The sequence below is a fragment of the Neopsephotus bourkii genome, unplaced genomic scaffold (assembly GCF_033783945.1).
Source record: "Neopsephotus bourkii isolate Nb327-2 ecotype Australia unplaced genomic scaffold, CSIRO-AGI_Nbou_v1 NB_457, whole genome shotgun sequence".
NCBI lineage: Eukaryota > Metazoa > Chordata > Aves > Psittaciformes > Psittacidae > Neopsephotus > Neopsephotus bourkii.
The window spans coordinates 2,155,599-2,181,279 of NW_026900959.1; the positions used below are offsets into that span (position 1 = coordinate 2,155,599).

The 25,681-nt window shown below is 66.1% G+C and overlaps 4 protein-coding genes and 1 long non-coding RNA gene across 13 annotated transcripts in view; 4 read left to right on the forward strand and 1 right to left on the reverse strand.

Annotated features, from left to right (window-relative positions):
- Positions 1-10,488, forward strand: part of REEP4 (receptor accessory protein 4) — a 58,531-nt gene extending 48,043 nt beyond the window's left edge. The window contains exons 1-8 of one of the 3 annotated variants that reach the window (XM_061349793.1): positions 7,760-7,819; positions 8,030-8,102; positions 8,179-8,255; positions 8,478-8,598; positions 8,676-8,789; positions 9,411-9,543; positions 9,646-9,812; positions 9,950-10,488. In XM_061349793.1, coding sequence (XP_061205777.1) covers positions 7,788-7,819; positions 8,030-8,102; positions 8,179-8,255; positions 8,478-8,598; positions 8,676-8,789; positions 9,411-9,543; positions 9,646-9,812; positions 9,950-10,015 — 783 coding nt within the window. In that variant the 5' untranslated portion in view covers positions 7,760-7,787 and the 3' untranslated portion in view covers positions 10,016-10,488. Of the gene's footprint in view, positions 1-7,743; positions 7,820-8,029; positions 8,103-8,178; positions 8,256-8,477; positions 8,599-8,675; positions 8,790-9,410; positions 9,813-9,949 lie in introns of those variants that run through there. The other 2 variants (XM_061349792.1, XM_061349791.1) reach the window with 2 other exon arrangements.
- SFTPC (surfactant protein C) lies at positions 229-1,442 on the reverse strand. The gene is made up of 5 exons (XM_061349618.1): positions 1,290-1,442; positions 1,046-1,192; positions 791-931; positions 603-713; positions 229-519 (listed from the first exon to the last, which is right to left on the reverse strand). The coding sequence occupies exons 1-5, from the start codon at positions 1,350-1,352 to the stop codon at positions 412-414; spliced, it is 570 nt and encodes a 189-aa protein (XP_061205602.1). The 5' UTR covers positions 1,353-1,442; the 3' UTR covers positions 229-411.
- On the forward strand, positions 1,986-5,720 carry LGI3 (leucine rich repeat LGI family member 3). Its single transcript, XM_061349619.1, has 8 exons — positions 1,986-2,301; positions 2,748-2,819; positions 2,896-2,967; positions 3,145-3,216; positions 3,320-3,391; positions 4,365-4,534; positions 4,608-4,772; positions 4,873-5,720. Exons 1-8 carry the CDS (start codon positions 2,087-2,089, stop codon positions 5,688-5,690), a joined length of 1,656 nt encoding a protein of 551 aa, XP_061205603.1. The 5' UTR covers positions 1,986-2,086; the 3' UTR covers positions 5,691-5,720.
- LOC133210341 (uncharacterized) lies at positions 5,780-6,509 on the forward strand. The gene is made up of 2 exons (XR_009724920.1): positions 5,780-6,219; positions 6,330-6,509. It is a non-coding gene; the product is annotated as an uncharacterized LOC133210341 (long non-coding RNA).
- A 2,593-nt stretch (positions 10,489-13,081) lies between the features above and the next one.
- HR (HR lysine demethylase and nuclear receptor corepressor) lies at positions 13,082-25,228 on the forward strand. Of its 7 annotated transcripts, none has more exons than XM_061349777.1 (19): positions 13,082-13,220; positions 13,327-13,551; positions 17,699-18,472; positions 19,227-20,013; positions 20,434-20,611; positions 21,540-21,970; positions 22,044-22,130; positions 22,208-22,332; positions 22,465-22,540; positions 22,661-22,824; positions 22,934-23,167; positions 23,260-23,431; positions 23,570-23,645; positions 23,828-23,958; positions 24,031-24,141; positions 24,213-24,346; positions 24,414-24,581; positions 24,702-24,825; positions 24,902-25,228. In XM_061349777.1, exons 3-19 carry the CDS (start codon positions 17,741-17,743, stop codon positions 25,219-25,221), a joined length of 4,050 nt encoding a protein of 1,349 aa, XP_061205761.1. In that variant the 5' UTR covers positions 13,082-13,220; positions 13,327-13,551; positions 17,699-17,740; the 3' UTR covers positions 25,222-25,228. The 7 variants fall into 7 exon arrangements, with proteins under 7 accessions (XP_061205761.1, XP_061205764.1, XP_061205765.1 ...); XM_061349781.1 differs by lacking the exon at positions 13,082-13,220 and having other exon boundaries at positions 13,235-13,551; positions 21,540-21,754; positions 21,821-21,970; XM_061349783.1 differs by lacking the exon at positions 13,082-13,220 and having other exon boundaries at positions 13,237-13,551; positions 21,540-21,754; positions 21,821-21,970; positions 24,702-24,821; positions 24,902-25,100.
- Positions 25,229-25,681: the final 453 nt, after the last annotated feature.

Consider the following 25,681-nt stretch of genomic DNA (forward strand, 5'->3'; position numbering starts at 1 on the left):
GGCCACCGGCCCTGGGAGCTTGGTGGGGAATGCTGAGGGGTGCTGGTGCCTGAGCCCTGCTGTGTGCGGCTGGGCTGGACACACTGACATGAAGGATGCTTCCATCCCACAGGGAGACATCCCTGGGACACCAGAGGGTCTCTGGCACCCTGGGGCAGGGGAGGACAAGGGCAGCACTCGAGGCAGAGCCACAGGCTTTACTTTGCAGACAGAAGCGTGAATCCCAAAGCACATCCCACTGGTTTATTATATGACAAGAGTGGTGGGAAAGCCGCGGTGTCGAGCAGCTGCGGATGGAGCATCCCTATGGTGGCATGGCTGCTGCCAGGAGGAGGAGGAGGAAAAGGATGCCTGGGCATTGGTAGACAACGCGGGGAGCATGGGCATGGTCCCCACTAGGCCCCATCCACGCTATGCCCAGTACACAGGGACGGTGCTGCAGAGGATGTTGATGCTGGTACCCAGGATGGAGCGGTCGGCCAAGGGCACGGCTTTGTCCCCGTCCTCCTCCATCTCAGCCTGCAGGGGAGACAACAGCGGGGTCACTGCCTGCAGCAGCTGCCCCTGCAGCCGCTGCCTGCCCAGGGGGGACCAGCACTGACCTGGCGCCGCTGGAAGCGCTCGGTGACAGCGTCCAGCCCCGGGATGCTGTCCCGGTCCATGCGGGTGATGCAGCAGGCGCGGTGCCGCCAGGACCTGTAGCCGACCAGCAGCTGATGGAGGCAGACCCGGGTCATGCTCAGCCCCGTCCTTGCCCCCGCACCCTCCCCTGCGCCCGCTGCCCTCGCACCTTGCTGTACTCATAGACCACCACGGCCGAGGCGTTGAGCCCGTCCCGCACGGCGAACGTCCCGCTCCGCTCTTGCTTGCTCAAGGAGAGGTGCTGGGGGGTCCCTTCCCCGTCCAGCCCATGGATGCTCATCCGCAAGACCTGCCATGCAGGGGGCTCTAAACCCCATCCCTGCGGAGCACCAGCAACCGGTGCCATTCCCAACCCTCCCAACCCCACCACCGGAGCCGGCGGCACCGCGGTTCCCCCCCTCACCGCTTCGGCATGGGTCTCGGTGATGTGCAGCCCCAGCAGGAGGAAGGCCACGATGACCACCATGAGGATGAGCATCACCACCGCCGCCATCAGCAGGCTCTTGAGCTGCGGGGAGATGCTGGGCAGGCGCGGGGAGGCCGTGTACATCTGGGGACACAGGGGACAACGTGGGTGAGCCACGGGCACAGGCGGATGGTGCTCAGCCCCATAGCAGCTCATGGGGTGAGCGATGGGGGCTCCTTACCGGAGGTGCCTCCTCCATCAGCGCCTCTTTGGAGCTGCCGTCCATCTCGCCCTCCTTCTCCATGCGGCTCCTGTCTCTTTGCCAGCTGGAGCCGGGGGTATTTATAGGCTCCCGGGAGGATGGGAGGAGGTCGGAGCTGCCAAGGTACCACTTGTGCTCTGTTTGCTGAGGCAGGGAGTGGGGATGAAACCTCCGAGAGCCCTTTCCCGGCACTGGGAAGGGGGGGAAGGCAAACAGTGGGCAGCAGAAGGTGCCAGCGCCCAGCACCCTCAGCACACACCCCTGTGGGTGCTGCACCCCGGGTCCTGCAGCCTGCTCAGTGCATGGGCAGCTGCGGGCCCCCCCCAGGGTGGGCAGGAAGGAGCTGGCTGGGCTCTTTGTTGCCCGGGAATGCGGTGCCTGGGACGGGCTGGACAATGCCCGGCGCTCGCTGCCAGCACTGCAGCACCGGGGCAAAGCAACGCTTCGGTGCCTGAGCTCCGGTGGCATCACCCCTGCGAGGGGCGGGCGATGGCGGCTCCCTCCAGACCCCCCTCGTGGGGCACCCCAGGGGCACCCCGCAGCCCGCTCCCGTGCGCGCCGCCGTCCCTGCGCGCTCACAGCGGCTGTCGCTCCCCGCATCCCCCCCTCCCTCCTCCCCGCAGCGCCCGAGCACGGTGCGCGCTGCAGCGCGGGGCCGGCAGCCCCCGCCGCCTCCCTTCCCCGGCACTGAGGAGGAGGAGCGGGAGCTGCCTCCGGTGCCGGGCGCTGCGGGCGCACAGGGACCGGGGCCGGGCACCGCGCTAGGCCGGGCCGCGATGGAGCTGCGGCGCGGGAGGAGGATGCTGAGGGACCGGCTCCCCGCTCTCCTCCTCCTCCTCCTGGCCTCGGCCTGGCTCTGGCTGCCCGCAGAGGGTCGGCGGCCGCCCCGGCCCCCCCCGTGCCCCCCGAGCTGCTCCTGCACCCAGGACACTGCGTTCTGCGTGGATTCCAAAGCCGTGCCCAGGAACCTGCCCCCCGAGGTCATCTCGCTGTGAGTACGGGGATGGGGACAGGGAGCGCAGCACAGCCCCGGGCTGGCGGGGTGGTGATGCCCTGGGGATGCAGGGGCAGCCCCGCTGCGCTCCATCGGGGGTAAATGAGTGCCGCTGTGGGGCACGGTGGGTGCCCTGCGGGATGGAGCGGGCTGGGGACACCCCAGGACCGGTCCCTGCGTCCTGCGGTGCTCGCAGCTCTCCTGCACCAGTGAGGGATGGAGCCTGTCCCCACTGTGACCTTGGGGACCAGAGCCCCAGAGGGACACGGCTGGTGGGTGCTCGGGGACGCGGTGGTGCAGCAGCCGCGTGTGTGCTGTGCGCACGGGGGATGCATGTGTGTGCTCATGTGTGTGCTGCTCTGGCATGCACCGGGCGGCAGCAGGGACAGTGCAGGGGGGCTCCTGCTGCAGTCCCCTCTCCTGAAGCTTCCTCCCCTCGGCAGGACCATGGTGAACGCGGCGTTCACAGAGATCCGGGAGGCAGCGTTCGCTCACATCCCCTCGCTGCAGTTCCTGTACGTGCCCGCCCTGGCATCCCGCTGTGTGCCCATGCTCCCACCCTGGGCTGATGCCTCCCCCTTCTCCTTGCAGCCTGCTCAACTCCAACAAGTTCACACTGATCGGGGACAACGCCTTCGCCGGCCTCTCACACCTCCAGTACCTGTGTGTGGATGGGGACGGGGACCTGGGGATGGGGATGGGGATACAGGGATGGGAGGGGGACATGGGGATGAGGACGTGGGCATGGGGATGGAGACACAGGGATGGAGACATGGGAAGGATGGGGGGGGGGGGGTCAGAGGAACCGGTCCCTCGTGCCACCATCTCCTCCCACCCCAGGTTCATTGAGAACAATGACATCCAGGCTCTCTCAAAGGCCACTTTCCGTGGGCTCAAGTCCCTGACCCACTTGTGAGTATTGGCAATGGGGGTCCCCCGTTCCTCAGGGACACAGCGGATGTCTCTCATCCCTTCACTGTGCGCTGTCACCTCCACAACCCCTCTGATCCCACAGGTCCTTGGCCAACAACAACCTACAGACACTGCCCAGGGACCTCTTCAAGCCACTGGACATCCTGAGCGACCTGTAAGACTCTGCTGGCACTGGGGACACCGGGATGGGTTGGAGGTGACACCAGGATGGGTTGGGGGTGACACCGGGATGGGTTGCAGGTGACACCGGGATGGGTTGGGGGTGACACCGGGATGGGTTGGGGGTGACACCGGGATGGGTTGGGGTGACACCGGGGTGGGGGGGGACACCGGGATGGGTTGGGATGACACCGGGATGGGTTGGGGGTGACACCAGGATGGGTTGCGGGTGACACCGGGATGGGTTGGGGGTGACACCGGGATGGGTTGGGGGTGACACCGGGATGGGTTACGGGTGACACCGGGATGGGTTACGGGTGCCACTGGGATGGGTTGGAGGTGACACCGGGATGGGTTGCGGGTGACACCGGGATGGGTTGGGGGTGACACCGGGATGGGTTGGGATGACACCGGGATGGGTTGGGGGTGACACCAGGATGGGTTGGGGGTGACACCGGGATGGGTTGGGGGTGACACCGGGATGGGTTGGAGGTGACACCGGGATGGGTTGCGGGTGACACCAGGATGGGTTGGGGGTGACACCGGAATGGGTTGGGGGTGACACCGGGATGGGTTGGAGGTGACACCGGGATGGGTTGCGGGTGACACCAGGATGGGTTGGGGGTGACACCGGAATGGGTTGGGGGTGACACTGGGATGGGTTGGGGGTGACACCGGGATGGGTTGGGGTGACACCGGGATGGGTTGCGGGTGACACCGGGATGGGTTGGGGGTGACACCGGGATGGGTTGCAGGTGACACCGGGATGGGTTGCGGGTGACACCGGGATGGGTTGGGGGTGACACCGGGATGGGTTGGAGGTGACACCGGGATGGGTTGGGGTGACACCGGGATGGGTTGCGGGTGACACCGGGATGGGTTGGGGGTGACACCGGGATGGGTTGCGGGTGGCCCCCTAGTGCTCGAGGCTCACTGGGGCTGGGTTAACTCGGTGCCATCCACACCAGGGACCTGCGTGGCAACACCCTGGCCTGCGACTGCCAGATCAAGTGGCTGGTGGAGTGGCTGGAGAGCACCAACACCACGGTCCCCCCCGTGTTCTGCAGCAGCCCCGGGCACTTCGAGGGTCAGCGCATCCAGGACCTGGTGCTCAGGGACTTCCAGTGCATCACCACGGGTGAGGGACCGCACTCGCCCATCTCCCCGCGCCTGGGTGATGCTCACACCCTCACTGCCCCCTCTGCCCGCAGACTTCGTGGTGCACCAGGTCCTGCCCTTCCAGTCGGTGTCGGCCGAGCCCTTCACCTACGCCAGTGACCTGTACGTGGCCCTGGCGCAGCCCGGTGCCAGCAGCTGCGCCATCCTCAAGTGGGACTACGTGGAGCGCAAGCTGCGGGACTTTGACCACATCCCGGGTAAGGCGCCCGTGCCGGGGGTCCCGTCCCATGCTGTGACCCCTGTTCGGGGTGCTCTGGGGCAGGCACGGCCCCGGTGTGACGCTGCCCTGCCCGGCAGCTCACTCCGCAGTGCACTGCAAGCCCATCGTGGCGCAGGAGCAGCTCTACGTGGTGGTGGCGCAGCTCTTCGGCGGCTCCTACATCTACCGCTGGGACACGAGCGTGGACAAGTTCATCAAGATCCAGGACATCGACAGCCAGAAGATCCGCAAGCCCAACGACATCGAAGCCTTCCCCATCGACGGGGAGTGGTACTTTGTGATCGCCGACAGCTCCAAAGCGGGCTCCACCAGCCTCTACCGCCTCAACCAGAACGGCTTCTACTCGCACCAGGCGCTGCACCCCTGGCACCGCGACACCGACGTGGAGTACGTGGAGAACGACGGCAAACCGCGGCTCATCATCGCCAGCAGCTCCCAGGCGCCCGTCATCTACCAGTGGAACCGGGCGCAGAAGCAGTTTGTGCCGCAGGGGGAGGTGGGCGAGATGCTGGACGTGCAGATGGTGAAGCACTTCAGGGTGAAGCGGGACCAGTTCCTCTGCCTCAGCCGCTACATCGGTGACTCCAAGGTGGTGCGCTGGGAAGGGCAGCGCTTCGTGGAGCTGCAGACGCTGCCGTCCCGCGGCTCCATGGTGATGCAGCCCTTCGCCGTGGGGCAGCGGCAGTACCTGGCCCTGGGCAGTGACTTCTCCTTCACCCACGTGTACCTGTGGGAAGAGGAGAAGCAGAAATTCGCCAAGTTCCAGGAGCTGCTGGTGCAGGCGCCCAGGGCTTTCCGCTCCGTGCTGGCTGCCGACGTGCAGCTCCTCCTGGCCCCCAGCTTCAAGGCCAAGACCCTGGTCTACCGGCACGTGGTGGTGGACCTCAGCCTCTAGGCACGGCCCCAAGCTGCCAGCGTGGCTCCTGCCTGGGGATGCGCATGCACCCGGCTGCCCCATGGTCACAACCCCCGTGTTCACCCCCCCACCGATCCTCCCCAGGGCATCACCCAGCCCCACAGCCCCCAGTTCCCCCCCCAGGACTCCTGGGTTCCCTACATGCAGCACCCAAAGGCATCCCATGGGATGTGGGCAGGATAACGGGACACCCCTCACCCTGCAGGCCTATGAGTGCCTGTTTGGGCTGACAGGGATAGGGGAACCTGGGGCAATAGGGTGGAGGCTGCAGTGGGGAGGTGTGAGGGGTGGGTGCAATGCTCCCAGGATAGCGGGGTGCTCCGATGGACATGGGATGCTCAAGGTGGGTGGGATGCCCAGAGGAGGACAGGATGCTCGAGGCCAGGGGAATGTTATGATGTGGATGTGGATGGGATGCCTTGAAAAGGACAGGATGCTCGAGGCCAGGGGAATGCTATGACGTGGATGTGGATGGGATGCCTTGAAAAGGACAGGATGCTGGAGGCCAGTAAGATGCTCCGATATGGAAGAGGTGCCTCAAGGCAGATGACGCCAGGAGGATGCTCCAGTGTGGATGCAGATGGGATGCCCTGAGGAGGATGGGATGCTCTGAGGCAGATGGGATGCTCCGAGGCAGTGCCTCCACCACCAGAAGCAGGGTTGCCCTGCTCCCGTCCCCCTCCATGCATGTCCAGGCGGTCCCTGCGCCCGCTGCAGGGCAGGACGCGGCGTTCCAGCGGTTCCCGAGCTGTCCGTGCCCACCGAAACGCTCCCACAATAAACCCACTGTGAGTGCTGCCTGCGTCCGCTGCGCCGCTGCGTGCCCAAGCACCACGTCCCGCCCGGCATCACTACACAGCACCCCTCTTCCCTTGCACAGGCTCCACACTGAGCTCGGGAAGGGGCAGCCCCTTGTTTTAGGCTCCCCCAGGCTGCAGCCCCGCTGGTTTTCCAGGGCAGCAGTTCCCTGTCTCCCGGCGATGGAATCTGCATGTGAAAAACCACCAATTAGGCTCACAAATACAGATCCTCTTAGCGGTAGCAGCGCCCCGAGGCGGGGCTTTGGGAGCAGGGTTTGACCTCTGCGGCTCCACGGGCTCTTCCCCACGTCGGGAATGCCACGGGTGGCGCTGCGGGGTGCGAGGCAGGGCACGCAGCAGTAACTGGGCAGTGCCACGCTTCCCTGCCTCAGTTTCCCTACTGGGAAAAGGCAGATGTGAAGCGCAGGGAGCAGGCACAGAAGGGACCCAACAGCACCCATGAGCTGGGCTGCGCTGGGGATGCACAGCCAAGGGGAGGTGATGCCGGGGCTGGCTCCGGGAGCAGGAAGCAGCTTCTGCTCCCTGCAGGGCTCAGCACGGGTAAACCCGGGCGAGGCGAGGTGGGGACGCTGCAGGGGCTGAGCTCAGGCCCCGCTGAAGCAACGCGGCAGGGCGGTGCTGACACCCTCAGCGCCTTGCCCTCGGTTGCCTTGGCAGGACCCAGCGGCGCTCCCCACAGCCCGAGCCAGGGCCGGGTGCTGTGTGCACAGGCACGCACTGCTTGGGGAGCTGAAAGCTCGCCCAGTTCTGCCTCTTGGGTGCCCTGCGGCAGCGCCTCACCGCCCTCCCAGGGAAGGGCTTGTTCCCTGGGATGCATCCGCGTTCAGCAGCACAAACCCCGCGTCCTCAGGAGATTCCCAAGCTTTTCTTTGGGGTTCGGGGGTTATTTGTCTTTAAAAATGGCATTCTGTGGCTGCCCATCACCATTATAATGTTAATACTCATACTATCAATGCTACTACTAATATACTATCGCTACTAATAATATTAATGCTACTACTAATAGCAAAATTAGTATATAAGGTCGAGACCCACTGTATACTCGTGTGCCGTGACCCTTTTAAGAGCCGCCGTTGCCCTTTTAAGAGACGCCGCTGCCCTTTTAAGAGCCGCCGTTGCCCCTTTAAGAGCGGCGGGTACCGTTGCGGCGCATGCTCAGTGGCACCGGCCGCCCTGTTCAAGTGTCTCCGGTGGTCCCGGTGGGTCCCGGTGCGGGCGGAGCGCGGAGCCCGCGGCCGGCCAGGCCGCCTCAGCCATGGTGTCGTGGGTGCTCAGCCGGCTGATCGAGTGAGTGAGTGCGGGCCGGGCTGCGCAGAGCCGAGCCCCGGTCGGGGTTCACCGGGTCCATGGGGCTCGCACGGGCCGGGTCCGTGGGGTGATGGAGCTGAGCATCCCTATGGATGTGGGCGCATCCCGCGCTGGTGCCGTCCCTTGTGCAGCTCCAGGCCAAGCTGTGCTGCTGGGGCAGGCTCTGCTCACCCCCCCGCTCTGTTCCAGGCTGCTCTTCGGGATGCTCTACCCTGCCTACGCCTCCTACAAGGCCGTGAAGACCAAAAACATCCGGGAATACGTGAGTAGGGAGCCTGAGCTCCCCCCGACCCCGCACCGTGCGGCAGCCGCGGGGTGACGGGGCTGTGCTCCCGCAGGTCCGCTGGATGATGTACTGGATCGTCTTTGCGCTCTTCATGGCCACAGAGACCTTCACCGACCTGCTCATCTCCTGGTGAGCTGCGGTGGGGGGGCAAGGAGGGAGCTCCCCCTCCTCCTGCCTGCTGTGAGGGGCACGCACTGCTCTGTCTATGGGGGGAGGCACCGGAGGGCACGCACTGCTCTGTCTATATGGGGAGGCACCGGAGGGCACGCACTGCTCTGTCTATATGGGGAGGCACCGTTCCCCCACAAGGGAGCAGCATCCCCTCAGCCCCATCTTCCCCTGGCCCTGCAGGTTTCCCTTCTACTACGAGGTGAAGATGGCCTTTGTCATCTGGCTGCTGTCCCCGTACACGCGGGGGGCCAGCCTGCTCTACCGCAGCGTCGTGCACCCCACCCTGTCCCGCAAGGAGAAGGTGAGTGAGGGGCTGCCTGGCGCTCAGCACACCCCCCCCGGTGCTGTGGCCCCTCCTCAGCCCCGTGCCGTCTGCAGGACATCGATGGGTACATCCTGCGCGCCCGGGAGCGCGGCTACGAGACCCTGGTGCGCTTCGGCAAGAGGGGCCTCAACCTGGCAGCCACGGCCGCGGTGCAGGCGGCAGCCAAGGTACCGGGATGGGGCAGGACCCCGTGGGCAGACCTCGGGTCCTGTGCTCAGCACTGGGCCCCTCACTGCAAGGGAGGCATTGAGAGGGGAACGGGGCTGGAGCAGGGCCTGGAGCACCGGGGTGATGGGGAAGGGCTGAGGGATTGGGGGGGGGGTCAGACGGAGAAGGGTCAGGGGGGACCTGATGGCTCCCTACAAGTGCCTGACAGGAGGATGGAGCCAGGAGGGGCTGGGCTCTGCTCCCAAGGGATGGGACAAGGGGAACCGGCCTCAAGCTGCACCAGGGCAGGGTTAGATGGAGCTGAGGAACAATTCCTGCCCCAGAGGGTGCTCAGCATTGGAACAGGCTGCCCAGGGCAGGGCTGCAGGCACCGGCCCTGCAGTGTTCACACCCCCTCAGTGCCATGGGGCAGGGGTGGCCTCGGCAGGGCTGGGGTGAGGCTTGGACTGGGGGAGCTGAAAGCTCTTTTCCAGCCCAGCTGATCCCATGGCCCCTGCAGCAAGGCCCGGGTGCTGTGGGTGTCAGGAGCGGGCTCTCTGGGTGCACTCTGGGCCGATGGTGCCCCGGTGCTTTGGGCATTGCCCTGTGGGGCTCAGACCCACCCTCCCTGTCCCCCCCAGAGCCAGGGCGCGCTGGCCGGGCGGCTCCGCAGCTTCAGCATGCAGGACCTGCGCTCGGGGCCCGAGGACACCCCCGTGCACTGCCAGCACCCCCTGTACCTGGAGGAGCCCCAGAGCCACCGGCAGCTGCTGGGTGAGCCAGGAGCGGGCATCACCGGGGTTGGGGCTCAAGCAGAGCCCATTGCGGGGCTGTGTTGGGAGCTGTCGTGTGCCCCCCCCCACACCTTGTCCCCAGCAAACAGCGGGACCCCCGGCCCCTGGCACTACGAGAGTGACACAGAGGAGGAGGAGGAGGAGAAGATCTGGTCGGATTTGGAGGCCGCATCCTCCCAGCAGGAGCCCAGAGCCCTCTCTCGCAGCCAGAGCCTGCGTGTGGCCAAGAAGAAGGCACCCAGCAAAGAGGTACCATAGGGAGGGTGTGAGGGGCCTGACCCGTCCCTCCTGGATGAGGCCCTTGGTGCTATGGCTTGGTGGAGGGTTGGATTTGATGATCCTGAAGGGCTTTTCCAGCCCCGCTGATTCTGGGTTCCGGGATCCAGGGCTCTTCCCGGCTCTTGCGCAGCAGGACCAGGAAGCAAACGGCCCCATGGGATCAGGATGACTGATGGAAGCCTCTGCCTGGAGCCTTACGGTGACTTTGCTGCTGCGACATCAGGAGGGAGCTGTGGTTTGTGCAATCCCAGCCCTGGGGAAGGGGCTCCCCCTGCCTAACACTGTAAATCCCTTCTGTGACCTCTGTGCCTCTGGCTGCTGCTCCCACCATGCCCATTCCCAGACTCCATCCTATGGATGGGCGCTGGCGCCTCTCCCATGGGATCCAGCCCCCCCTTTCCTCCCATCCTGTGAACTCCGTGGGCTCTGCTGGGGCCCCATTGCTGCCGTGATGCCTTACACCCCACATTCCTTCGGTGGGAGCCAGCAAAGGGATGTGCCTTGTTCCATCTACCCTCTGAAGCCAAAGCCACAGCCCTTGGCTGGGGTCTCCCCACCAGTTACAGGCTGACACCCCCATACTTGAAACCGGGGCTCCGGTGCTTGACCGAGCCCTGCCCAGCACCGCGCAGCTTTTAACGTTCCCGCTCCCGGCCAGGGAGGTTTGTACGTGGACAATAAAGGGTGTTTCACACTTGAGCCCGAGCGCTGGCCCCTGCTGCGGGCGGGCAGAGCAGGGGAGGGGGCTGGCATGCGGGTGATGGGGTGGGATGGGATGGGATGGGATGGGATGGGATGGGATGGGATGAGCATCGCCTTATCCTTGCAGTAGCTGCATCCCCCGCGCCGTGGCAGCAGCGCTCGGGCCCGCGGGTCCCGGCACCCGGCCAGGCCTGCAGACGGACGTCCCCATCCTGGCTGCCGGCCCCGGATGTCCTCATAGCCCCGGCCATGGGCACCGTGCCTGGGCTCAGCCAGGGGCTCTCACCTCCCTTCGCTCCGGCCTTAGGGACTTATCCCCTTCCCGGGTGCAGGACATGGCACGAAGGCTCCGTGGGGTGGCCCGAGGTGACAGCGCTGCTCTCTGCCATCGATCCCTTCGCATCCCAGCCCCTCCTGCCCTCACCCCTTGGCTGCCTTCTGCTTTTGGGGTCTCCCCAGGGCAGGGCCGAGCATCCCCCTGGGGGTGCTGGAGCAGCTTAGGTGGAGGTGGCTGGATTAGCCCAGTCCAACTGCTGGGAGACGATTACTTAAAGCAGCAGGAAGGGAAAGGCTGGGAGGGGACAGCGTGAAGGGGCTGCCTCTAATCCCCCCAAAGCTGCTTAGGGAGAGCGCGGTTCCTCCAAGGATACGGTGTAGGGAGGCTGTGGGGCTGCCGGCAAGGCCCGGCTGCGGTGGGGCAGAGTGGGGTACCCCCGGGTTGGGGTTCCACAGCCCCAGGGCTCCTGGCAGCGTTCCCAGCTTGGGGAATCGGAGGCCCAAGCATCAGTGAAGGCTGGGCTGGAGCGGGGCAGGGATCCGGGTCCTGGCACCGTCCTGTGCATTCCCCAGGGAGGGGACAGCAGCCGGGGCTGGAGCATCCCCGGTGCCAGGGCTGGTCCTGGCTGTGCTCAGCAGGGCCACAATCACAGCCCAGCAGGGAAGGGGCTGCCCTGAGCCCGGTGCCGGCTCTGGGGTCCCCCCAGCTCAGCCAGGGCAGGGGGGTGTGGGGTGGCACATGCGGGGTGCAGGGCCCAGGTCCCCATAAGCAGCCCAGAGCCCCTCTATTCCTTTCAAGGGAGCAGCAGAGGGGTCAAGGTCAAGGGGTTTGGAGCACCCTGCTCCAGTGGAAGGGGCCACTGCCCATGGCAGGGGTTGGAGCTGGAGGAGCTTTACGGTCCCTTCATCCCAAACCAGTCTGATTCCAGCATTCCCCATCCCTGAGAGGTGGCAGGGGACCAGGTGAAGACAGGGACATGTCTGATGCTCCAGGAATCATGATCCTTGATGCAGATTATCCTAAATGTCACTGAATCTTCCTCTATTCTGTGTGCTTGTGGAGCAGTGGGACCTATGGGAACATCTGGGTTGGGAAGCTGGCCCGTCTGTTAGCACCATGTTAGCATTTATTAACTGATGATGGATGGGCTGCTGTGCTGCTTGACATCTGATGCTGCGTTGCTTGAAGTCCCTGTTCTCTGGATCATGCTAGCTTTAGTCCTTGCTCTCTAGACCATAACCAGAGCACCCCGAGTCTATTGTATAGAGGATGAGTTATGTGGCAACCTGGCAAGGTAGATGTGTCCAGCAGGCCAGCCCAGCAACAGAGCTTGCTTTAAGGTGTCCTGTGTAAACTGCCTGCATTGTAACACTAGAACCCACCTGCACAGGCCAGGGAGACCCTTACCCAGGTGAGGGCCCTTCTCCTGTGCACGCAGAAGGGAATGACACAGCAGACAGTGTAATTATCGGCAACCCGATCCTTCCACATCCTCCACACCGGGCCGGGTACCAGCGGATCCCCCCAGGCTCATCACCCTCTCCTCCCTCCCTCCCTCCCCCTTTCCCACCCCATTGCAGCCAACCTGGAGCACCTGGATGATGCCGGATGCTGCTGGTACCACCCTGGGGCTGCCCCATCCCCTCCCGGCCCCTTGCTCGGGGGGGTCCCCATCCTTCCCCTTCGCCGTGCTCCTCGCCAGGCTCCCCCGTGCCCGTGCCCGCGCCCTGAGCCATGTGAGGCCGGGCACACATGGACGGCTCCCGCAGCGCCGCGCTTGTATTTTTAGCAGCCGGTATCAACAGCGCAGCCACGGCTCCGTTTAACGGCAGCCTCTTCCCCCGGGGCTGCGGGCGGGCAGGGGCTGGGATCCCCCCTCGCATCCCCACCAGGTAGGTGAGAGCTCCCCCCTCTCCCCGCTGCAGGCCGGGGGCAGGCGGAGCGCCCCATCCCATTCCTGCCCCCGGGAATGGCAGCTCCCGCCGCGGCGGGGGGGGAGCGCGGTGCCTGGGAAAGGGCGTCTGAGGTGATGGAGAGTGGGAGGGCGCGGATGGAGGAACGCTGCATCCCCACCTCCTGCCCCCCCGGGACACGGCTGTCCCCAGCCAGCCCCGAGCACGGCACCGGGGATGGCTCCGGCTCCGTGTCCCTGCGCTGGGGCCGCATCCCTGGGACACCAGGGGCTTGGTCCTTCGGGAGGGTGCGCTGGAGACCAGCCCCTGTGACCGCACGGGGAAGCTGAGGCGCTCCCTGCTTTAGGGGGGTTCAGCGCCCATCATTCCCGACACTGCAACCCACGGTGCCCATCGCCATGGCCGGCCGATGCTGGGGCACCCCAGGAGCATGGCATGGGCAGAAGAGGGGCCCAGGTTGAGGGCAGGAGACCCTGAGCACCCCAGGTACGTGTTGCCAGGCCCTGGCTGAGCGGGCAGCAGAGGTGCTGCCGTGTCCCTGGCTGCCATCCTAAGCCCTTGGCCCCGCAGGCGAGCTTTTAATTACATCAAGGTATTTGGAGCTGGGCTGCTGGCACTGAGCTGGGGAAACTGGAGTCCCGAGGGGGTGGCACAGGACGGGCGGCTTCCTGGGACAGCTTGTCCTGCCTGTCCTCCCCCGGCATGGGAAGGAGGGAACAGCAGCATCATCCCTCGCCGCGTCCTGCATCCCTGCGAGCATCCCTGTGAGCATCCCTCCAAGCATCCCCCTGCCTGGCAATGGGGGACACCAGCAAAGGTGGGTCCCCCGCTCCCTTCTGATCGGGACAAGCTGCTTCGCTGCCTCCATCTCCCTTCCCCATCCCATCCTGAGCGTTCAGGGACGGGGTGGCCGCTGCTGCCCTCCCTTCTGCATGGCTTTAGGAAGGCTTTGGGGCGCCGAGGCGCAGCCCCCAGCCTGGAGGAAGCAGCTTGGCTCTCCCCAGCAGCGGAACAAGCGGGATTAGCCACGCTTACTCACCTCCCCTTGGGGAAACCGGGAGATTAATGCCGGGAGCAGCGGCGGGGCCGGCCCCGGTGGCCGGGGCTGGAGGGGAGCGCAGGCTGCCAGCGCAGTTGGGTCGTAGCCCTAATTCCCAGCAAGCTGCTCGTGTGGGAGCGCGTGTCCTGCCGTGCCCTCGGCTCCGCCGCAGCTCCGCGCTCGGCTCCTTCACGTGGCGGGGGGGGGGGGTGATGCTTTTAGTGCCTTTTCGGGGCTGTTTCAAGCTCCGGGTGCGCGTCAGGAGCTGCTCCCGCAGGCACCGCCCGGTGCGGGGGGACCCGGCCATGGCGCTGCCTTCCCCCGCTGGCGCCCTCGTCCCCTTCCCCTGCGGCCCGGGGCAGGCAGGTGGGTGCGTGCTGGGCTCAGTGCGGGCTGGGAGGAGGAGGAGGAGGAGGAGGAGGAAGGGCTCTGTGATGCGCAGGGAGCTGGAGGGGCTCTGGGTGAGCGGGGGGGGGGACGCGTTGAGGCCATTTTCCTGTGTATTTTAGGCTGCTTTGGGTCTGCAGAGCCCTTCATGGGGGTGCCTGGGTCTGGCCCAGGGCAAGTGACATGGGCAGCGCTGGCTCCTTGCTGACCCAGCATCCGCACAGAGATGCGCTGCTGGGTACCAGGGGGCCTTTCGCACCAGGACCCCCATCCATCCCCCTGCCCAGCGCTGGAGCATCCCAGGACCCCCGTGCCCTGCCTTCCCCATGGTCCCAATGGACGCAGCAGGGATGCACATCCTTGCAGTGTCACCCCCATCCTCCTGCACCGAGCAGGGCAGGGATGCCAAGGTTTCTAATTCGGGTGCTTCCGCTCTCCAGCACCATCCTTCTGGGCTCGTGGGTGTTTCCGGTCCCTCCGATTTAAGGCAAAACCCAGGAAGATTGGAGCTGTGGGACGGGCTGTGCCAAGCCACCGAGGCTGGAGCTGGCAAAACTCAGTCCCAGCCTGGAGCCCCCTGCATTGAGCTGGGAGACCCTTCATGGGTCATGCTGGGATACAGGCAGGGACCGGAGGGACCCCAGCTGAAGCCTGATGCTGGGAATGGGGTGGGATGAGATGATGGCGAAGCTCCAGGAGATCCTGCCAGCACCGCGGCTGCCCCACAGGGTTACACTGTCCCCAGAGAGCCTTTGTGAGGGCCTCAGGCTCCCTGGCACAGGAGGAGCATCCCGGCCATGGCTGCGAGCCGAGGGCATGGGGAGGGCAAGGCCCAGGGATGCTGCCCCGGTGCAGGGTGGGAAATTCCCTCCCATCCCTCCAGCTTCATGCCCCTTTTCCCTGCTCCAAGGGCTGCTCATGGCATCTCATCGGGTTTTCCCAGCACCAGGGTGCTGTGTCCATCCCCTGCCTTGTCGTTCCTGTGCTCCCATTGATCCATCCAGCCATGCCAGGCTGCTCCAGGCCCTTCTGGCTGCATCAGCCCAGCCGGAGCCGTGATCCCCATGGAGCGGAGGGAGGGAATGGGAAGGGTTTGTCTTTCAGCACCTTCTCATTGCAGGTAGGCTCGGGCTCACCCTCGCCCTGGGCCCTGTCTGGGTCCCCTCCCTGTTCCCTGGCACCCAGTGGGTGCAGTGAGCAGGAGCTGGGCGCCGCAGCCCCCCAGACCCTCCCCTTGCTGTCGAGTGGGCCCCAAGGGGATCCCGCTGTGGGTTCCCCCATTCTGGAGGTGCAATAGGGGCTGGTGGCACCCGGTGCCCCGTGCCATGGCCAGCAAGGGTTAAGCGTGGTGCCCGCAGGAGGAAGCCCGTGGCTCATCAGCAGCTTGGGGAACTGTGGTTGCTGTAAAGGCGTTGGAGCTCGGCACAGAGTGTCCCTGGGACACACGTTACATAAACCTGCGTCAGCACCAGCCTGGTTCCATGCCAGGAGCCCAGGAATGGGGGTTCCCACCTTCGGAGCCCCATTGGGCTGCTGCTCCATGCACCCGGCTGCAGCGGGACTTGGGTGCTGGTGGGCCTGGGGGTGGTGCTGGGGGATACTGGTGCTTTTGGGAGCTGGTGGGTCCTGGTTCTCGCCCTATGGGCTGCAGACGGAGGATGTTAAGTGTCCCAAGTTCTCGGTAGGGTGAAAGCAGTGGGATGCTATCACAGCAGCCTCGTGCTCTGCCCTCAGCCCCTTGCATCCCACCCTGCCCCTTCCTGATTGACTGTCATGGGCTCTGCAACTGGGACAAGAAGAGGAGCTCTGCCTTCATCCCAGGCAGCCGGAGGAGGGATGGCGGTGGAGGGATGGGGCTCAGCTACAACGCAGTGACCCTGGGCAAAACGGCACCATGGATTGGGGCCAGATCCTTTATACTTGGGCAAACCAGAGGGGGTTACGAGCCCCCCGGGACTCCCATTCCATGGGATAGCCGCATGCTCTGTGCCGGGCGTGCCACCCCCATCCATCCGCCCCATCCGCAGGGCTGCAGCGCCGGGCCCGTCCCGGTGTCTCTCCCATCCCGGTGTCTCTCCCTCATCGGCACCGGGGCGGCTCGACCGCGCTGCTGAACAAAAGGCGCTTTCATTGCCGGGGCAGGACCCAGAGCACCCAGCGCAGCGCACACCTCCCCTTGGCACGGCCACCGCTGCCCCCAGGGCTGGGTGGCACCAGCGGCACCGCGCCGGCTCCGGCGCCAGCAGCCGGCACTGCCTGCGGAGGCTGCGGCGCATCCACGTCCTGCAGCCCAGCATGCTCGGAGCCCCCTGAGCCCATCGACGGCCGCGCTCGCCTCCGGGGACCCCAGCACAGCCGGAGCTCGCAGGGCGGCAGCGGGAGCAGCACGGGGAACCCAAGGCCAATGGAGCACAAAGTCCAGCGCTCGGAGAAGAACACCCCCAGGGCAGCGCGGGCGGCCTTCTGCCTCCTCCAGATCCCGGAGCCGGACCCCTTCAGCCTGTGGGTTTAGGTGCTCCTGCCTGGCTGCGCCTCTCCAGGAGCCGGTGCTGCCGGGGGAGGTCCCTGCGCGTCCTCGGGGTCCCTGATGGACCCTCCAGGTAGCCGCTGTGCTGGGGGATGCTCAGGGAGCCGTTTGTGGTGCTCCGGAGGGGGTGAAGGGCAGGGGACAGCGGCACCCCGGTGAGCCCGGTGGAGCGGGCAGGGCACGCGGTGGGGCAGGCTGGGGACCCGATGCGCTGGAGCATCCTCCCATGTGGGGCGGGATGGGAGAGTGGAGCCGGGCGCAGCGCTCCGCAGGGGTGGGGAGGGTCCAGGTGTTTCCAGATGTGCTGAGCAGGGGCTTGGGTCGCAGCATGGGAATGGGGACCTTGAGGTCCCCTGGTAGGGGATGGGATGGGGATGGGAGGCTCTGGGGACGCACGCTCCTGTCCCTGTCCCTGCCCAGCCATTGGGGTGGCTCTGTCCTACCCCAGCAGGGCTGCGGGGTCGGCTTGGAGCCGAGTGATTCCCATGCCTGTCCCCTGTGGCCTCTCCAGCCGCCTGGGACAATGGGGAGGGATGTGACCGGCGGGGGCTGGCTCCGTGTCCCACGTCTGCGTGTGGGATTCCCGGGTGGCGCAGCCGTGCTCATCCATGGCATCTCCGCAGGCATTTCCACCAGGAGGGGCCGCTGGGAGCTTCCCCCTTGCTCCAAACCCTCCTGGGAAGCACAGCCCAGCCCTGCCCGGAGGCAAATACCTGCGCGGGGCAAGGCCTCCCCACGCTGGGTGCCAGCAGGCGCGGGGCCAGGCTGGGCACAGGGGGATGGAATGGGACGGGATGGGATGGGATGGGATGGGGTCGGGACCCTCACTCCAGCAACTGGATCATGGGAAACTGGGATTCCCTTGCTCAATGGGGATCAGCATTAGAGGATGGAGCTTGCTGGGGTTGAAAGCAGCCCCCCAGCACCAACCCCACCATCCTTGTGCCTCCGTTTCCCCATACTGTAACCGTGCACAGCACCATTTATCCCTGTCTCTTTCCCTGTCCGTAGGCTCCATCCAGCCTGGGAGCACCACATGAGTGGCGGAGCAGCATGGCCAGCGACGCGAGGATGGGGGAGACCCCCCCACGATGGAGGAGAGCCCGGGACATAGCGCAGGACGGGATGGAAAGCAGCGGGATGCTCTTCCCAAGCCGCAGCGCTGCTGAGCTGGGACTCAGGGGCTACCCGGAGCCCGGCAAGCTGAGCTACGGCACGGAGAAGGGGTGCCCCTGGAGGGGCCCCGAGGGGTGCCTGGGACCATGTGGCCGCTTGGGCTGCCCCTGCCCTCCGGCCCCTCCGTGCCTGCGGGATGCCCTGTGCCAGCCCGAGGACGGAGCCGAGCTCCCCACGCTGCTGCCCCCCAGCAAGGAGCACCCCGGGCCGCGGTGGGCAGAGGCCGTGCTGGGCCCCCTGGCTCTCTACAGCCCCCGGTACCCCCTGCCCCTGCCGGGGATGGGGACCCCGCGCCCCGGCAAGCCCCGGGCCGCTGCGGGGGACAGGGACGGTGTCGGCCCGGCTCTGCACCGCTGCCCCTTCGGCACCGAGAGCAAGCACAGCCCCTTCCTCCTGTCCTCGCTGCTGCCCCCCGCGGCCCCCGCTGAGCCCCCGCTCGGCGGCGGCACGGAGGGAGCCAGGGCGATGAGCGACGAGCGCTTGGCTGGCCTGGAGTGGTGCCTGCGCTCCTACCCCCCCGCCTGGGGACAGCCCCTCTACCTGGGGGTCCCTCCCAGGGACAAAGAGGCTCCGGCGCCCTTCGGTGGCTGCTCCAGCTCGGGGAATAAGGTAGGGAACGCCGGAGGGTCCCTGCTCCCAAGGGATGGGGCAAGAGGAACCGGCCTCAAGCTGCACCAGGGCAGGTTCAGATGGAACTGAGGAGCAATTCCTGCCCCAGGGGGTGCTCAGGCATTGGAACAGGCTGCCCAGGGCAGGGCTGCAGGCACCGGCCCTACAGTGTTCACACCCCCTCAGTGCCATGGGGCAGGGGTGGCCTTGGCAGGCTGGGAACGGTTGGACTGGATGGGCTTAAAGGGCTTTTCCATCCTGGTTGATCCCATGGCTTCCCAGGGCTGGCTCCGGAGCGGGCTCTCGGGTGAGGGCAGCTCCAGCCTCGTCTGAACCAGGCTGGGAGTGGTGGGGTTGCAAAAGGCGATGCTGGCACCAGTGCCCGGGGTTGGGCTGCACCCAGCATCCGCAGCCCTGGAGCGGGGCGCAGCCCCCGGCTCCTCCTGCAGCGGGGCAGGGGGGTCCCAGGCCCCCGGGGGGGGTGATGCAAACCCACGGAGGCGGCGCGATGCGGAGCTGCCAGCCCATGGGTGCGGCAGAGCCTCTGCAGCTCCCCATTCCTATCCCACACAGCAGGGGTGACTCCAGCACCTCACAGGCTCGGTTAACTGGGGTGCCCAGCTTGGGAGGGTGGTGTGGGGAATCTGAGGCAGGGCCATGGGATGCTCCCGGTCACCATCTCCCAGTGCTGTGGGTGATGGATGGGGGATGAGGCCCCACACCTGGGTGACAGAACCCCTCTTCTCTCCTCCAGGAGCTGTACCTGAAGAAAGAACCCAGCTTCCACCCTCCGGCCAAGGAGCAGGCACCGCTGCAGCTGCTGGGCAAGGGGCAGGCAGGGCAGGATGGGGACAGGGATGGGGACAGGGATGGGGACACGGTGGTACCCAGCGCCCCGTGGAGGGGTGGCCGTGCTCCCCATGCCCGCTCTCCTCCTCCCAGCACCAGCCACCCCCTTTTCCTCCTGCACCCCAGTGTGGTGGGGAACAGGGGTGGCCCCTGGGTGGGTACCCGGCCCCACGCCACCCATTTCCCCATGGATCCAGGGCCAGGCCGGCCCTCTGAGCCCAAAGACCTGGTGTACCAAAGCCTCCAGCCTGGACCATCACCTCCCCTCACGGATGGGCATCACCCACCAGTCCACACCAAGCCAGAGCATCCCCCAGCTTGTCTGTGCAGCACCCCAGGATGCGACGGGTGCCCGGGGATGGGCTGTGGGGTGCTCGGTCCCTTCGAGCCCCCCCTGGCCATGCCTCCCCCCAGCAACCACACCAAGCTGAAGAAGACGTGGCTGACGCGGCACTCGGAGCAGTCCCTGCCTCACTCCAAGTCACCCCATGGGGACGGTGGCTCTGAGACACCCGCAGAGGGCAAGCGCTTGGCCAAGCGCCCTCATGGCACCGTGGATGGAGCCGGTGATGGTGCTGGGGCAGCCAAAAGGGGCACTAAGGCCACTGAGCCTGTGGCTGCGGCTTGCCGGGGTGATGGCACAGAGAGTGGAGGGGACCCGGAGGAGAAGAGGATGGAGCTGGGAGAGGCAGGTAAGGCAGAGGGGTGTGCAGTGGGACTGGGGAGAGGGTGGTGGCAGCACCCCATGTTTTGCATCCTGGTTCCCAGTGCCCACAACACAGCGTGAGGGCTGGGAAACCCGCTGTGCCCAGGGTTTTCCTGATAGGGCTGGGTCCCCCAGCGATTCCTGGGGTTGGGATATAGATAGGAACCCCCCTTTGGAGCAGCGCAGCATCCTCCATGCGCTGCCCTGGGGAGGCGGCAAGTGCCCCCGCGGGGTTGGAGCCCTCCTTGGGGCGGTGCTGGCGGCTCAGCCTCACCTCTGCCGCTCTCCAGCCCTACTTTCCAGCCCTACTTTCTGCCCCAGTTTCCAGCCCCGCCGTGCCGTGGGCACACACCAGCCCCGGTCCCCCCCCCCGCCGCTGTGTCCCCATGCGCCGTGTCCCCCCCAGGCCCGCGGGAGCCGTGGTGGCTGCAGAGCGAGCCCTGCACAGCGCTGCCCCGGAGCATCCCGCGCTGCTGCGCCTGCACCGCCCGCGCCGTGCGGGGCCCCGGCCGGCAGCGGGAGCAGGAGCAGGAGGAGGAGGAGGAGGCGGCCGAGAGCTCCTGCAGGCTGCTGCGCTTCCGCAGGTGAGCCCCAGGGCTCACGGCCCCGCCGGCGTGAGGGTGCACGGAGCAGCCTCCCCAGAAACCCCTCTATGGAGCATCCTCTCCATCACCCCAATATAAGCATCCTGTCTCACCACCGCACTCTGGAGCATCCTCTCCATCACCCCAATATAAGCATCCTATCTCACCACTGCACTCTGGAGCATCCTCTCCATCACCCCAATATAAGCATCCTATCTCACCACTGCACTCTGGAGCATCCTCTCCATCACCCCAATATAAGCATCCTATCTCACCACTGCACTCTGGAGCATCCTCTCCATCACCCCAATATAAGCATCCTGTCCCACCACCGCACTCTGGAGCATCCTCTCCATCACCCCAATATAAGCATCCTGTCTCACCACCGCACTCTGCAGCATCCTCTCCATCACCCCAATATAAGCATCCTGTCTCACCACCGCACTCTGGAGCATCCTCTCCATCACCCCAATCATAAGCATCCTGTCTCACCACCGCACTCTGGAGCATCCTCTCCATCACCCCAATATAAGCATCCTGTCTCACCACCGCACTCTGCAGCATCCTCTCCATCACCCCAATATAAGCATCCTGTCTCACCACCGCACTCTGGAGCATCCTCTCCATCACCCCGATCATAAGCATCCTGTCTCACCACTGCACTCTGGAGCATCCTCTCCATCACCCCAATATAAGCATCCTCACTCTGAGCATCCTCTCCATCACCCCAATCATAAGCATCCTGTCTCACCACCGCACTCTGGAGCATCCTCTCCATCACCCCAATATAAGCATCCTGTCTCACCACCGCACTCTGGAGCATCCTCTCCATCACCCCAATATAAGCATCCTGTCTCACCACTGCACTCTGGAGCATCCTCTCCATCACCCCACTTCAAGCCTTCCCCTCGTGTCCCCTCTCCCGCAGGTTTGCCCTTGGGGCCGATGGGGAGCTGAGCCCCGATGGCTTCTGCACCCTGGGGGAGGCCGAGGGGGAGCTGCTGGAAGCGGCCAGCCCGGAGCGAGGGATCCGGAGCAGCGGCAGCAGCCTCTGCCTGGCCAAGTACCTGCTGCGGGTGCTGGGGGACCCCTTCTGCGAGGCCGTCCGCAGGGACAGGGACGTGTGGGCAGGAGCCGCCGAGGGTAAGCGGGGGCTGGGGTCTGGGGTGACCCCGGGGGCCGGGGGGCTGAGGGCCGTGTTTCCCGCAGGGGTAAGAGCCTGGAGGCGGGGGGCAGGAGCCCCCCAGCTCTGCGATTCCTGCCAGCGAGGCTTCTTCAACTCGCACTGGAGCTGCCCCAGATGTGGCTTCCAGCTGTGCCCCGAGTGCCACCGCCGCGGGCGCGGGGCTGGCGGACACGGTACGGCCGCAGAAGGGGGGCTGCAAAGGGGGGTGTCAGCTCGGCGGGGATGAACACCCCGTTTCTGATGCAGAGGGTCCAGCGTGGCCGCCTGAGTGCATCCCTGGGCAAGCCCACCCCATCGCACCCCTCATCCCCACACAGTTCATCCCCACACGTGGTGAGTGAGCCCCCCCACCCCGGGACCCCCCCTCAGCCCATTGCCCAGCTCTGACCTCCCTGCGCCCCTGTCCCCAGTCCTGACCCGGCTCTGGAAGCTGCTGCACCAGGTCCGAGCCCAGTTTGGCATCGAGTCTCATTGCCCCTGCGGGGAAGGGGCCGCGGAGCAGAGCCCAGCAGAGCCCCACCTTGGGAGCAGGCAGGTACGGGGGAGCTGTGGGTACGGGGGGAAAAGGGGGTGCAGATGCCCTCCTACAATGGGGTGCATGGGGGGGTTCTGCATGGTGCTGGGGAGGGGATGAGGGATGATGCCTGCATGGACCGGGCTGTTTCAGGAGCTGCCGGGAGCCACGGTGCCGACCCCCCCGCCCAGCGGTGGCCACCCCGACACCTCCCGACCCGCCAAGGGAGGTAGGGCCGGCTGTGCCCGGGGGGGCTGCGGGTGCTCCATCGCATCCCAACAGGGCACTGCTCGGGGTGAGCACTGGAGGGGATGCGGGCGGCCCTGACCCCTTTCACCCCCCTAAGCAGAGACCACGGAGGAGGGGACTGGGTCACCAGAGCAGGGCCCCCCCCGCGGGGCCGTGCACCCCGGCACCCTCTGCGACCTCCTGGCCTCCACCGCTGTGAAGCTGTGCCTGGGGCAGGACGGGGTGCGGATGGCGTTTGCCCCCGTCTCACCTGCTTTGCCCAGCGTGAGTCCTGGTGCCCCAAACCCGTGCTGACCCCAGCTCTCCACAGGGCTTGGAGGGGGGGATCAGAATGGGCTGATGGGGAACCCACTTGGAATCCTCCCCACCCCAGGATAACCCCTTGACCAGCATCCTGGACAGCATCATTGCTCGTGTGGTGGAGAGGAAGATCCAGCAGCAGCAGGCGGGGGGCGAGATGAGTCCCCCAAGTGCTTCCGAGTCCCCCAGCCCACTCAGTCCCCCCATTTCCCACTGCATCCTGGCTCCCAGCGGGCTGCTCTGGCTGCAGGACCCCGGCCACGCTGCCAAATACGAGCTCTTCCAGGAGCACTGGCGGCAGGGCGAGGTGAGCCCCCTGCTCCCTAGGGATGTATGGGGGCACCTTGAATCCCCCCATCCCATCCTGGCCCCCCTGACACCCCCCTGCTGCCCCGGCAGCCTGTCCTGGTTTCAGGGCTGCAGAAGCGCCTGGAGGAGCGGCTCTGGGGGCCTGAATCCTTCCGCTCCTGCGGGATGGAGCAGATGCTGGAGGTGGTGAACCTGCGGGCACCGGGCACCCGCATCCGGGTGAGCAGCCGGGAATTCTGGGATGGCTTCACTGCCAATGCAGGTGAGCAGTGGACGAGGTTTTGGGCCTCAAGCACTATTCCAGAGGTGGGGAGCCAGCCCGTGCATCCCCCCCTCCCTGCGATGGGCTCAGCATCGCGACTTCTGCATCCCCATGTGATGCTGTGCTCCCTGCCCGCAGCACCCTCGGAGCTGGACCAAGGCAGTGGGGACTTGCTGAAGCTGGAAAGTGGCTTTGGGGACATGGAGCCGTGTCGGTAGGTGATGGCAGGGGCTTCACCAGCGTGGGTGCCCCTTCCCCTTGCCACTTGGGTACCAACCCTGCAGCAGCTGGATGCATCCCGGTGTGGGATGCAGGAGGCAGAGCTGCAGCAGCGTGGTGCCCCTCCCAGTGCTGGTACCTGGTACCCCGGCATCGAGCAACATTCCTGTGTCACAGGGCCACCAACCTGAGTGCCAGCTTGCCACTGCCCGAGTACTGCGGGTCCAGCGGCCGCCTCAACCTGGGCACGTACCTGCAGGGACACTGGGCCCGGGGCTGGCTGCGCCCTCGTGTCTGTGCAGCCTATGGTGAGTGCTGGAGGCCTGGGGGTGAGTTGGGGTCCCCCACACCCGTGTCAATGATGGCTGATCACATTCCAGGCGTGATGCCCCAAGACCGGACCATTGGGACCAAACCCCTTACGGTGGAGGTGACCGACTCCATCAGCATCCTGGTGCACGCTGAGGCTGGGCAGCCGGCGGCTCAGCAGGGTAAGGAGGGAGCACTGGGGCGGGGGGTCCCCCATCGTGGTCCTACCCCTGAGCACCCCCATTTCCCGCAGCCACGCTCTTGCAAGGCGAGGATGTGGACACTGCCCTGAAGGAGCGGCTCCGGGATGCTGGCAGCCGCCCCGGTGCCTTGTGGCACATCTTCCGTGCCGAGGATGCCGGCCGCATCCAGGGTTTCTTGCGGAAGGTGGGTGCCAGCGCCCCTTGGCACAACCCTGCTGCCCCCGGCTCCTCTCACCCCACGTCCCCTACAGGCACGTGAGGACCAAGGGCAGGACGGGGCGGCCATGGGGGAGCAGCCTGGTCCCTACCTGGACCTCTCGCTGCGGATGCGGCTGCGCCAGGAGTGCGGGGTGAGCGGCTGGACCCTCCTGCAGTGCCTGGGGGACGCGGTGCTGGTCCCCGCGGGGGCTCCACACCAGGTAGGCAGCTCTGACCCCCCCCACAATGGTGTCAATGGCGGGGGGAAGCTTTGCCAAAGCCCCTTGGGGAAACTGAGGCAGGGCTGAACCCTGGTTGCTGATGCCAGCGTCCCCGGGCAGGTCCAGACGCTCACCAGCACCATCAGCGTGGAGCAGCGGTTCCTCTCACCGGAGCACACTGCACAGCTCCGGGACCACAGCACGGACCCCACTGGGAGCACGCGGCAGCTCTGTGCCCGGGTGGGTGATGGCGGGGGGCTGTGGAGCAGGGCTCCTGGTGTGGGGGGAAGCGGTGCTGAGCCCTCTTTGCCCCCTTGCAGCTCGACAGCATGATCGTCTCCGCTGTGCGGGAGGCTGTGGGAGTGCTGCGGGGATGCAAGTGAGGAGGATGAGGATGCTCGGACGCGGCCGCGGTGCTGCAGGGAGATGGGGACGGGCACCTCCTGTTTGGTGCTTTGCCCCAGGAAGCTCAGGAGCAGGGAATAAAAGCGCAGCAAGCCGGGACCACCGGCACCACCAGCACCCGCTTCGGGGTCTCCTGTGCAGCATCGGTCCCTCCATCCCCATCGGTGGTGCCAGGGCTGGGGGAGGCAGAACGGGGGGCACCGGTGAGATGAGTTTGGTGCAGGCTCTGCGCTAGCAGCCTCACACAGAGCTGGGTCTCACTGCACAGAGGTTCAGACCCCGGGGACAGCTCCGTCCTCCCCTGCTGCGGGAGGGAAACCGGCCCAAAGGGCCCTTGGGAGGCCAGGAGCAGCGCGTCCATGGAGCACGGCGCTCCCAGCACCGGGAGCAGAGGGGGAATGAGCAGGGGCCGCGCACTGGTGATAACAGTTATCACCGTACAGTCATCACCGTGCCACGGGCACAATGCGGTGGGCACAGTGCGATGGGCACTGTGTGACTGGCATAACGTGATGGGTACTGCATGATGGGCACTGTGTGATGGGCACTGCATGACGGGCACAGGGCAATGGGCACAGTGTGATGGGCATAACCGATGGGTACTGGGTGATGGGCACTGTGTGATGGGCACTGTGTGATGGGCACTGTGTGATGGGCATAACGCGATGGGCACTGCGTGATGGGCACAGTGCGAT

What these genes read in the sequence shown, in the direction of transcription:
- HR (XM_061349777.1), top strand. Translation starts at nt 17,741, where the DNA reads ATGGCCAGCGACGCGAGGATGGGGGAGACCCCCCCACGATGGAGGAGA. An exon ending in GCGCGGGGCTGGCGGACACG is followed by an intron (nt 21,971 to 22,043) that starts GTACGGCCGCAG and finishes TTTCTGATGCAG; the next exon opens with AGGGTCCAGCGTGGCCGCCT. An exon ending in TCGTGTCTGTGCAGCCTATG is followed by an intron (nt 23,959 to 24,030) that starts GTGAGTGCTGGA and finishes ATCACATTCCAG; the next exon opens with GCGTGATGCCCCAAGACCGG.
- LGI3 (XM_061349619.1), top strand. Translation starts at nt 2,087, where the DNA reads ATGGAGCTGCGGCGCGGGAGGAGGATGCTGAGGGACCGGCTCCCCGCT. An exon ending in CTCAAGTCCCTGACCCACTT is followed by an intron (nt 3,217 to 3,319) that starts GTGAGTATTGGC and finishes CTGATCCCACAG; the next exon opens with GTCCTTGGCCAACAACAACC. An exon ending in CTGGACATCCTGAGCGACCT is followed by an intron (nt 3,392 to 4,364) that starts GTAAGACTCTGC and finishes CATCCACACCAG; the next exon opens with GGACCTGCGTGGCAACACCC.
- SFTPC (XM_061349618.1), bottom strand. Translation starts at nt 1,352, where the DNA reads ATGGAGAAGGAGGGCGAGATGGACGGCAGCTCCAAAGAGGCGCTGATG. An exon ending in CCGAGACCCATGCCGAAGCG is followed by an intron (nt 932 to 1,045) that starts GTGAGGGGGGGA and finishes CCTGCATGGCAG; the next exon opens with GTCTTGCGGATGAGCATCCA. An exon ending in TGGTCTATGAGTACAGCAAG is followed by an intron (nt 714 to 790) that starts GTGCGAGGGCAG and finishes TGCCTCCATCAG; the next exon opens with CTGCTGGTCGGCTACAGGTC.